The sequence below is a fragment of the Ochotona princeps genome, chromosome 13 (assembly GCF_030435755.1).
Source record: "Ochotona princeps isolate mOchPri1 chromosome 13, mOchPri1.hap1, whole genome shotgun sequence".
Lineage (NCBI taxonomy): Eukaryota > Metazoa > Chordata > Mammalia > Lagomorpha > Ochotonidae > Ochotona > Ochotona princeps.
Window position 1 is genome coordinate 29,409,145 of NC_080844.1, and position 12,085 is coordinate 29,421,229.

Below are 12,085 nucleotides of genomic sequence, written 5' to 3' on the forward strand. Positions count from 1 at the left end.
ATTTTTTTACCGAATGAACAGAGCGCTATTTAAATTATAAAATCTTAAAAAAAGAAATAAATAAAAAAAATTAAATTATGGTAATAGAGCAAATCAGAACAAAAAAGATTCATTGTTAATGGTGGTGTTTATGATAGATATGTGGTAGTAAATATAGCATATAGCACATTTTCAAAAGATGGGTACAATGTTGTCTCTTAACCCAAAGTTTGGTGGAGTTCACATCTCCTACCTTTATATCTGGGAGGTTTCTGACTTCTTCATTACCAATCAATGATGACTGAACTGACACCATACAATTTTCAAAGTTGCATTAAAAAAGGCAATGCAACATAAATTTTGCTACACTTATTCTTGAATCCCTGAAACACCTTGTAAGAAGCCCATCAAAACACTGTCCTAGGGTGTGAAAGCCAAACCACAAGAGACACTAAAAATCACCTTTCTTAGCCTTCTAGTAATCAACTAAAACACCAGATGTAGAGCAACAATCAGCTCCATCCCTTTTTGGAATTTTCAACATGTGTATTCTGACAGCATAACAAATTAATTGTTGCTTGTATGCCATTAAGTTTGGGTAGGTTTGTCATACAACAATAACAAGTAACACAAAGAAGCTTGACCAGGAAGAGTTATATGTCCATCAAGCCATTTTTTCCCCTCTTGAAAATAGTGGAGGAGGTCATTTACCAACTCTTTTGTAGTTCATTTGAGTTCATTTGGTTGAATTTTGGCCAGATTACAAAGGCAGTATGCTGCACTAAAGCCTAGTTGCTAAACTTCCTGTTAGCTCTTATAACCTCTCCCTTTTTCTGCACTGACAGTGGAGGCCACATTACACGGTAGATACATTAATAAAAATGATTTAGCATCAATCAATATAAGAATGACAAACTGTCACTAAAATTGTTAGCTGTGTTAGAGCAACTAGTATTTGTCACCATAATACAATATTAAGACACATTGTGTTAAAAGCTTGCTAAATACAGTGTAGTATCACTGTTAATTTTTCATCAGCCATTGTTTTAAATAGCTTGGTTGTGCTCATTTGACAAAGACAATTTGGAGCTGAGGGGCCAAAATTGGGGAGTAACTCATCGAGCCATCCCTGAGAAGCTGGCATCCTATATGGCACTGCTTCAAAATCCGGCTACTCCACTTCCCATTCAGGTCCCTGTTAATGCACTGGGAAAGCAGCAGAAGATGCCTCAGGGGCTTGGACCCCCACACTCACATGGAAGACTTGGAGGAAGTTCTGGTTTCCTGGTTTTGATCTGTCACCATCCTGGATGTTGTTGCCATTTGGGGAATCAAACAGCAGATGGAAAACTCTCTCTTGCTCCCTCTGTCTTTCTTTTTCTCTCTGTAATTCTGCCTGTCCACTAAATAAATTTTGAGGGAGGAAGGGGAGGATTAAATCCCTATTCCTACAGAACTGTATCATGGAAAATAATAATAATTTAAAAACCTGTATTTTTTAAAATCTCAAGTTTAAAGTATTTTCTTAGGGTCCCACAGGTATTCTAAAGAAAGAGGATATTCTTGAAGATATAGCACAGGAATACAAATTTCAGATGTACTCATGGATTAAATTAGCAGAATTCCCTGGAAGAGGTTATCCATCCATAAATAGTTCATCAATATAAGTTTTAATAAATTTCTACTCCAAAAAGGTAGCCTCATCACTAATGTTAGTGACTTTTATGTGTTTTTATTATTTTTTTTTTTAGTAAATGAATGAACATGGGCTGGTTAAAATGTATTTTATAACCATCTTAAGGTTAAAAACAATTGTTATGATCAATCTATATTTTATGACTTTAATTAAATGTCTTAGTTTTGATCCAAGCAGCAAAATAAAAAACAGTATAAATCATACTTTAACTATTAAATTTGTAGGTCGTTTTATGACTTTTCAGTGCTTCTATTACTAATAAACTAATAATGGAGGATAGTATGCACTTCAGCAACTTCCATGAACCCCTTCCTGAAGGATCTTTCTCCCACAACTAAAACAACGTGCACAACCCAGAAATCTCAGGGCTGTTCTAAAATTATTATCCATTTTAAAAAGCAAACATGACATCTGCACAATATGAAATCAAGGACTTTTAAAGCAGCCACACACATCCAGTTTTATAGAAGTGTGTATGTAGTAAGACAAATAGCATCAATCACACATTACTAAACACCCATAATTATACTAGTGTCCATGATACAAAATACTTAGTAGAAATCTGTGGTCTTTATTATTATTATTAATAAGGCATATATACAGACAGAAGGAGATACACAAAGAAAGATCACTTGTCTGCACTTCGCAAGTAACTGCAATGGCCAGAGCTGAGTTAAAGAAGCCAGGAGCCATGAGCTTCTTCTGGGTCTCCCAGGCCGGGGCAGCATCTCAAGACACTGAGCCATCTTTTACTGCTTTCCCAGGCCACAAGCAGGGAACTGGACGGGAAGTAGAGCAACCACGCACCCATATGGGATCCCAGCTGGGTATAAGGCCAGGATTTAGCGAATAGGCTATCATACCAGGTCCGATACTCTCTAAACTATCTTAAAGACCAAGTGAGTTTGAATCATTTGTGAAAATATCAATCAAGCTAGTTTCCTGTTGCACGAGATTTTGCAGTATAACAAAATAACATTCTTTTTGCTCTCTCCATTAATCCCTTGATATTCAGACGTGACATTTCAAACAAACGTTAAATTTGGAAACCAAATCAACCACTTAATACTTCACAGAAAATCTTCTGACACCTGATTTTGCTTTAAAGGTGTAAGAATTTCTTCTTTCAAAGAGTTCACATTATTTTATGAGGGAAAAACGAGATACATGTAATAATAGTCTATAACATGTCAACTGTTATGTCCAACACTATGCAAACAAACATGAATAAGAGAATAGAGAGTGGCCGAGTAGAGAAATGTTTTCTACCTGGCTTAGTATAGGAGCTATTCAGGATGCTGCATAATGTAATGAGGGGGTGAACATGAAGAGCCTCCCATGCCATTGCTTGTATGAAGACATTGTGACTGGAGAGTGCAGTAAGTAGAAAGATGCCGGAAATGTGGGCATGTCTGGAAAATTACAGGAAAAGCCAGCAGGCTGACATGCCTCAATCTAAGGGAACATGGAACTGCAGGATAAGTGGTCTTCTACAAATTGCCCAACAAGTTATTCTTGGGGCTATATGTCTATAACTGGCCCAGCAACAAAGGGAAGTCAGTGAACTCTCAAGCTTCCTGTGGTGCAAAAACACTGAGCTGTTTCCTTTTCCTGGGGTAAAAGAAAATGCTTTGAAACAGGTGTCTAAAGACCAGAAGTCTTGTCCTGTGGCATCTTCTATCCACAGTGTGACCGTGACCTCAAGCACCTCAATTCACTTACAGACCTATTACTATTAGACTCCAGAATATGTCTCACTTTGGAAGGCAGCTATGCTCACCACTATACCACAAACGCAACCGAATATGTCTCACTTTGAAACTCCATCTTTTACTTTACAAAGTTCATAAATATAAAATTCTCAATCTCTTTTCCTCTTAGCTGCTTCAAAGTTAGCTTTAAAAAGTCATCATTTCATAAGTTGTATTCTTATGGAGTATATTTCCTGAAAGATTTCAGCTCCACAATCATCATTTTTAAAATGTAGTGAGGCAGTTGAAATTCTTTTATTAAAAACAACACTTTTGTTGCTTTGGATGACGAGGAGAAGGAAAGCTCTTCTTTGCAGGTTCATTTCATGGATGGTTCCAACAGCTGAGGCTGAGCAGGCAGGAATCAAAGATCAGAAACTCCACCCAGGTCTCCCAAATGAATGGCTGGGTCCCAAGTATTTGGGGCATATTCCACTGTTTTCCCAGGCATATTAGCAGGAACTGAATCAGAACTGAATCAGAAATGGAGGTACTTGGACTCAAGCTGCTATTCCATTTTGGATGCTTATGAATGCTGACCCCACACTACTATGGGATCAGATATCCAGAAATTGTACAAATGTACTTAACTGCTATTTCACTATATGTATGTATTATGCAATATTCAATCAGGGAAATTGCATTTCTTTTTGGAAGCACGTGTTTAAAGTTACTTTTTATTTGCCCAGATTTTCACTGCCAGACAGAGATTCTGAGGTGGACTAAGTCACCAATGGATTCTGGAGACATTTCATCATGCTTGGAATGGCGAGATTGGCAGCAATTCAGACCTGTTGAACTATCAAAACCACTTGAGCAGTGCCCTCAGAGCATGTCCCATGTTGGGGACCCTGAGGTGCTTGGGAGGCTAGGTGGGGCTTCTCCCTTTATCTTCCCCCTTAGCCCAGATACAGGAAAAAAAAGAGTGAGTGAGAGAGAGAGAGAGAGAGAGAGAATGTGGAAACGATGGTCTTACCCACTTTCCCTTAGCCCTTGACCCTTTTTGCCTTAATCAACTATGTAAAAATTATCAAAATAAAATAATAATTGAAAAGAAATCAGAAAACCAGTTATCTTTTAAATACTAAAATTGCTATTTATTAAAAAAATAAAATTACTTTTTATTAAAAGCACCCAAAATCTTACCTTTTACGTCTTTTATAATTATGGAGAAACACACAGTACACTGACATTTCTCCAGTCATTCTACTGTGCAATGGAACCCCAGGATTTCACATTCATCTCTTGTTATAATCCATTACCAATGAATCACCCTTTCTCTATTCCTTCCTTCCTAACTTTCATCTCCATTATTACAACATAATTTCTAATATTTCACCTGTTTTTTAGAAATTCAACATATTAGAGATCATGTGATACTTGTCTTTGTGTACTTAGCTTCTTTCACGTAAAATAATCTCTGGTTCCATTCATGTTATTGCAAGAGTTATGATTTCATCATTTTAATGGGAGAGCAATTTTTCATTATATTTATGTACCACATTTTCTTTAACTATCAGTAAATGAATACTTGGATTATTTTCATTTCTTGGCTGTTGTATTTTTTCCAACATGTATTGGATTACAGGTATATTTTCAACAAATAAATTTCATTTCCCTTTGATTTATACCAAGGAGTGTGACTGATGGAATATACAATAGTTTTTTAGTTGTATGAAGACTCTCTCTACTATTTCCCACCATGGCTGTGGTAATTTAACTTACATTAACAATGTGAAAGGCTTCTTCTCCTCATATCTTTGCCTTCATTGTGAACACTTGCTTTTTTGATAACAGCCAATCTTATGGAAGTGAGCTGTTATCTCACTGTGATTCTGATTTGCATCTCTCTGAGGATTAGTGATGCTCATAATTTTGTCATGTACCTGTTGATCATGTTTATGTCTGTCTTGGCAGAATGTTTATTTAGATATATCCACTTTTTTAAAAAAAAAAAAGGTTTATTTTTATTTTTATTGGAAAGACAGATAAACAGAAAGGAGGACAGAGAGGAAGATCTTCCATCCAATGATTCACTCTGTAAGTGGCCGCAATAGTTAGAACTGAGTCAATCCAAGGCCAGTCACCAGGAGCCTTTTCCAGGTTTCTCACACAGGTGCAGGGTTCAAAAGCTTTGGGCCATCTTTGACTGTTTCCCAGGCCACAAGAAGGGAGCTGGATGGAAAGCAGGGTCACTGGGACCAGAACCAGCGCCTATACGGGATCCCAGCACAAGCAAGTCAAGGAAACTAGCTGCTAGGCTATGACGCCAAGCCTGATGAATTCACTTCTAAATTGGATTTTGTTTTGTTTTTGTTTTTTGCTATTGAGTTGTTTCAGTATCTTACATAGTCTGGGTTTCAACTCCTTCTCAACTATATAATGTGTAATTCCTAAAGTCTGAGGTTAGCATTTTTTATACATTTAAAGATAAAATATGTTTTCCCAAACAATATCCTATTAGAAATAACACAACATAGATTTATTAAATCATCAATACAAGTTTTTTCTGTAAGTAATGCAATAAATTATAAAAACAGACAAGAAAAATCCCCAACATTCCATAACTAAGCATCTTTCCTTCTGTTATATGCTTATAGTTTTGCTGAACATATGAAGCCATTTTGAAAGACAATAATTTAGCTCCTTCTATTTAGCTATGTTGGGCCTAAAGCTCTGCATTGCAATTGTGTAGAGTTCTCCGAGTGTAAAACTAGTCTGCATCAAAGCCCTTTCGGACCATGGACTCTCTCTTGCCAGTCCAGCGACTTTGACCCTTTGGAGAAAGAGAACTTTACATGACTTCTAACTGAACATCTCTGTCACAGCATGAGTTACTGAGTTCATTGCCTAGCACCGTTTTGTAGCTTAACCAATGCAGTTTTTGATGAATATTACATCTTACTTGGCTAACTCTGTTCCTTACTAAAATGTCCATTTAAATGGTACACATGAAAAAGGCCATTCCATGTGCTGAGAGCATGACTTCATTTCTTGCTGACCAGTGCCAGTTGGCATTTCTGGAGTCCCTCACCTTCATTTGTTTTTACAGAGATAAAAGAAAGAGCCCTACTGCAGAATTCTTCCCACTACAGTTTGATTTAAATTTGCATATAAAGCTAAGGTTATTCTGCTGTAGGATGTTTTATTAAGTTCTCTTAAGAAATGGCTTCTTTGCTAACTGGCTCTGACATAAAGGAGTCATATCATTTTTAGGAAGGACAGAGTATTTGTCCTGGGCTTCTCTGGCAAGACTTTTGTGAGAAAGAATGGCAGAGTGACTAAGATGAAGTTAAGAAAACTGTTTAACACTGAGAGATGAGAAGGTGTTTGAAAAAAAAAAAGAGCCTTTTGCTAAATACATGTTAAATGGCACCTGGATAGAGTTTCCACAATCCACAAAGATCTGAAAAACTGGATGAGAACAAGCTAATATGAGACAGCATTCAGGCCACGGGAGTTTTCCCTGGGGTTGACAGAGCAACTTGACAGGGAATTGTGATCAGTAGAAAATTGCCCAGTGGGTGAGGGTGATAGACCATGGAGCATCAGGCTGTAGATTAGGACTCAGAGCCAGGGTGAGCATTATCATTTCTAGTCTTAACTGGATGCTTTTGAGAGCAAACAAGGGCATAAGATTATCCTATGTGAACCATGACATACACACTAAGATCATGCATTTTGAACTTACATAACAAATTCTTGTTTCATAAAAACTCACTTATAATCCTAAGGCTCTTAAGACAAAATTAATACTATTAAGACCTTTAAAAGGAAAGAAAATGGGGAACAAAATTGATAAATTTCTACATATCCTATATGCCTAGAAATTTTAATTCAAAATGCAGAATAATCAAACACTAGATTAAATTTTAGTTTTGCCCATCCCTGAAAAGCATCACAAGAGAGTAAGTACCACATGGCATATCATTAGTTGGGGAAAAGATCAAAATCCAAACTTTGAAATTTTATAGCTTCGTAAGGTCAAAAATTATAAATTAAAGCATTGGTCAGTCAGAGACTATCTATACATCCTCTAAGTTTTCTCTCTGCTTTGTGTAAATAAATCGCTTTTAGATTTTCCTGAGTCCTGAAATGCTGTTTACATTGTGATACCTTACCTTTCTGTTAGCATATCTTCCGTAGTATCCAACTGTTCAGCTATGCTCTCCAAAGCCTGGTGACATTGTTCTTTACAAAATCCACAACTGACTTCAGTTTTGTGGAGTGCTCAACATAGTCTAATGCACTTCCATTTGCCTTGTGGGCAAGGCAAGTCCAGAGGTTTTCAAAATTGAACCCCACCCTCAGTTACAAACTGCATCTATCATGTCATCCTGCCTGATGAATTGCTTCCTTTATTTTTATTTATTTATTTTCAGACACAAAAGCTTAACTGAATCTGAGTCCCAGTTAGTACTTCTAAAGTCATCTTTTAACGAAGGATGAATAGGTAGTTAAACTGTTCACCTCTGATGAGGTGATTCTGAGGAAAGCTCTACAGATACCCCCAAGAGTTCACCATGGTCAAACCCCAGTTGCCTGCAAAGACTCATAATTATACCTTCTTGATGTCTTTTCTAGCCTGGCCTCACTTTCTTAATTTCATTTTTTTCTGAATGGAATACTGACAAGAGTCCGCAGAGGAAGCATATCCATACAAAGATAAGGTCTATGTGTACACACATATTTTCTGAAAAACGTTATCAATACTATCTATATAAATACATATAATCCTGGTCTCTGTACAATAGCTCTGCAACCAATGATGCATTTACACTCTTGAGAAGGTGATATATGTGGGCATTTATCCCAAAAGACAATCCTAAACCAAAATGGCTCAAAAGTTTGCTGTTCTTATTGATTCTATTACTTCAATAAGATGGATCCTTGTTATTCAAGAAGACAAAGCAAATTATTTTAAGGATTTCAGTCTAGTTCCTAAATCACGTGATGCGATACCTGTACACAATGACTCCTGACATCTCTGCACACAATGCAGTTAAATGTGCTTATTGTTTAACTTATTGCTTGATAGATTTATGATGACAGATCTGACTTTGGGGATACACATGAATTTCTACAGGTACAATGTATCTCAGTATTGACATTAATGAATGGGAATAAAATATTTCTCACAATTATTCCAATGATTCCTGAAGAGTGTTGCAATAACCCAATGGAAGCAAAACTTACCCGAATCATCATGACTGAGCATCTGATGTCATGAATTGTATCATAGATCTTCTTAGAGATGTCCACAAATTGATTATCATCAAATTCATTCAAGGAGTTCTTGCTTAAGGCTTCCAGGGCAACATTCACTTGTGTGACAAACTCGGGAATCACTATTAAAATAATAAGAAAAAATATTGTCCTTTTAAAATTTTTCATTTTTTACAGATTCTAGGAAATAAACTATTGTGATTTTAAGTTAACATCTGGTTAATAATCTTTTAATAACTTCAAGTGCAGATATATAAAACATTTTGGCAGGATTCTCTCAAATATAAAGTATTTAAGGATAAATGTTTTAAAGGTTATGTTTCTCCTTCAATATTTTTTTTATTTTTACAAAGCCTCTGATCATAGATCCTGTCTCAGATAAAGCTCAAAGTACTTCTAAAATAAAAAAAGAATTGGTGTGGAAAACAGTTGGAAAGGTAGACATAAAAATATTTGAAGAAGGAAAGCATGTAAGTTTTTAACACAGGAAAATTTAGCTGAAGGCACTCTTTCTTATAGAAATAATAAAACTGCTGTGAGCTTTCTTTGGTGCGAAGTTTTTCTTAAAAAAAAAAGAGAGAAGAAACTGGACATCTCAGAGACTCTAAAATAAGTAGCACTGAATGACTAGTAAGACCAATCTGATTTTTTTTTAAAGTTACCTATGAATGAATCTGAAAGGCAGAGAGAGAAGATCTTCCACCTCCTGGTTCACTCCCAAAGGGTCAGAACAGGCAATGCTGTGCCAGGCTGAAATCCACCCGTGTGGGTCTCCTACATCAATGCCATACACAAGCCCTCTAGCTATCCTCTACCGTTCCTCAGCTTCATTTAACAAGAAGCCAGTTGGGAAGTGGTGTCGCTGGGAACTCAGCTGGTGATCGGATATATAACGCTGGCATCGAAGTGGCAAACCCTGCCTCTAGATTGTTCTTTTTTCTGAATGTTTCAAAATAAGTCTTAAATTAAAGATTTCTGTAAGTTTACTTTTAAGGTTAATGAGAGTAGTATTTATTATCTCTTTATTACATTCAAGGTGCTTTTCTAAGTGTTCAAGGTGATTTGAATTTTGAAATAACCCAGTACTGAGCTACAGTTAGTACTGACAATGACAGACAGAATTCAAGACTCTTCTTTAGAGTCATTCTGCTAATGCATAGTACAAGAGATTTGAACTCAGGCTGCCTAATTGCAGAATCTATATCTTAACTACTGTACTACGTTACACTGAGAATGCCTCTGTCCCATGTGAAGTCACAGGCTAGGAACACATCAGTACAATGATTCTAAATCTGAAAAAAAAGCTAGAAGTATTTTAACTAGTTTATACATATTGATAAACCTCTATTTTCATAGATAGTATATATCTTGTGATCCTGGAATCTAGTGATATCCTGTGATCTTGGAATGGGGAAAAGTTGGTTTACATGGACAGTAGTTTTTTGTAGTCCCCTCTTTCATTCACCTGCTATCATGTGTCATCTCTACCATTCTTCTTACTCATGATACCTATTGGAAATATCTCCTGCATTCTTTGTCCATTCTCCAGTACACTACCCAACACAAACTGTCATATAGTGTATGTGGCTATTCAAACTTATACTCATTAACCTTTAATAACATTAAAATTCAGCTCCTGGTTCACACTACAATTTAAATGTTAATTTGACACATGTAACTAGTTATAACCATTTTGACAAGTGCAGATATAGCTATCATCACAGAAACTTTTGGAATAATAGCAGTTCTTATTAGGCAAAACTACAGTGAGATTCCACCCAAGTATGCTCTCACGTAAAGGGTGAGATAACACATTCAAGAGGAAGCAAATTCGCTCCACTCTGTGTAGCAGAAATAGCCCATAGCACAATCTCCATAAACTTGAACATGACTCTCAAAGTGTGTCTCTCCTGTGTCCAACTGCCTACTGCAGTCGAATAGTTCAAAGCATTAAAAACTCTATCTGAACATTTACATAGACACTAACAATATGTTTTTCTACTCAGAAACATTTTCTACTATGCTTGTCTTAGTCTACTTAGTGTTGTTGATGATGCAGTATAGACTACTTTAGAAAGAAAAGTTTTATTTTGTCTTACATGTCTGTTTCAAGGTCAAGGTACAGAACACAGTGATGACCTCCCTTCTGGAAGAGGTCTGGAGCAGCACAAAATACCACAGTTGTAAGAGACTGAGCATACAGGACCTACCCAAACTGACTTCATATCAGACTCATTAGAATCACCCATTCATGTAAGTAGAGCCCACATCATCTGCAAAAGTCCCCTGATGATCTCCAACTGGTAAAACAAAATTCCAACCTGAGTTTTAGAGGATAAACCATAATCAAATCATAGAAATGTTTTACCTTGGCATTTAGTCATCATTGAAAAAACTCTAATAACTTTTTTAAGATTTCCAATTCTTCCTAATCCTGTCCACCTAAATATGTACTCAAGCTGTCATCTTTTCATGTTTGAGACTACACAGTATCCTTCTGATGCCCATATGCTGCTCAGCCTTCAGATGCATTTTACATGTAATCTTATTAATGGCATTTGCTCTTAGCAATGCATATAATAACATCTGTCATAAACTAGATATTTAATAAAATATTACATAAGTTAGCAGTTAATTATGTTGCTAAACCATTGACAAGTTCTTAGTGGTCTCTTAAAATCTTATCTTGTTTGTATCCTAAACACCTAGTCACCTGAATTTAGTGACAGAATGAATGAACAAACAACTGAATGTACATACAATGCCATACAAAAATGTATACACAATGAAACACAGCCAGCCTGAATTTCAGTTTGATTTAGGTTTTGCTCATATTTGGAAAGAACCAAAAATAACAATTCGGGCCCGGCAGCGCTAAAGTCCTCGCCTTGAATGCACCGGGATCCCATTTGGGTGCCGGTTCTAATCCCAGCAGCTCCACTTCCCATCCATCTCCCTGCTTGTGGCCTGGGAAAGCAGTCGAGAATGGCCCAATGCTTTGGGACCCTGCACCCGCGTGGGAAACCCGGAAGAGGTTTCTGGCTCCTGGCTTTGGATCGACACAGCACCGATCATTGCGATCACTTGGGGAGTGAATCATCAGACAGAAGATTTTCCTCTCTGTCTCTCCTCTCTGTATATCTAACTTTGTAATAAAAATAAATAAATCTTTAAAAAAAAAACCACAAATAACATTCCTATGTAAGCTTATGGGAGCATTCAAGCAAAATCAGAAAACCTTAACAACCTATGGTGTTGAGAGAGGAGGTTTTATTTTCTCAAGAAAACATGTCCAAGAGATGCACATCACCTTCAGGTTCTCAGAGAATAGAGAATTATCCACAAAACTACCATTCTAACGAACAGAGTAGGGGTCTGCGTTGTGGTACATGGAGTTAAGCTTCTCCCCAAATGACTAACGTCTAATAAAACC

At 36.6% G+C, this 12,085-nt stretch overlaps 1 protein-coding gene across 1 annotated transcript in view; it reads right to left on the bottom strand.

The window, feature by feature from the left end:
* Nucleotides 1-12,085, bottom strand: part of CTNNA3 (catenin alpha 3) — a 1,173,927-nt gene that overhangs the window by 227,148 nt on the left and 934,694 nt on the right. The window contains exon 13 of the mRNA XM_058671693.1: nucleotides 8,623-8,774. Coding sequence (XP_058527676.1) covers nucleotides 8,623-8,774 — 152 coding nt within the window. The remainder of the gene's footprint in view (nucleotides 1-8,622; nucleotides 8,775-12,085) is intronic.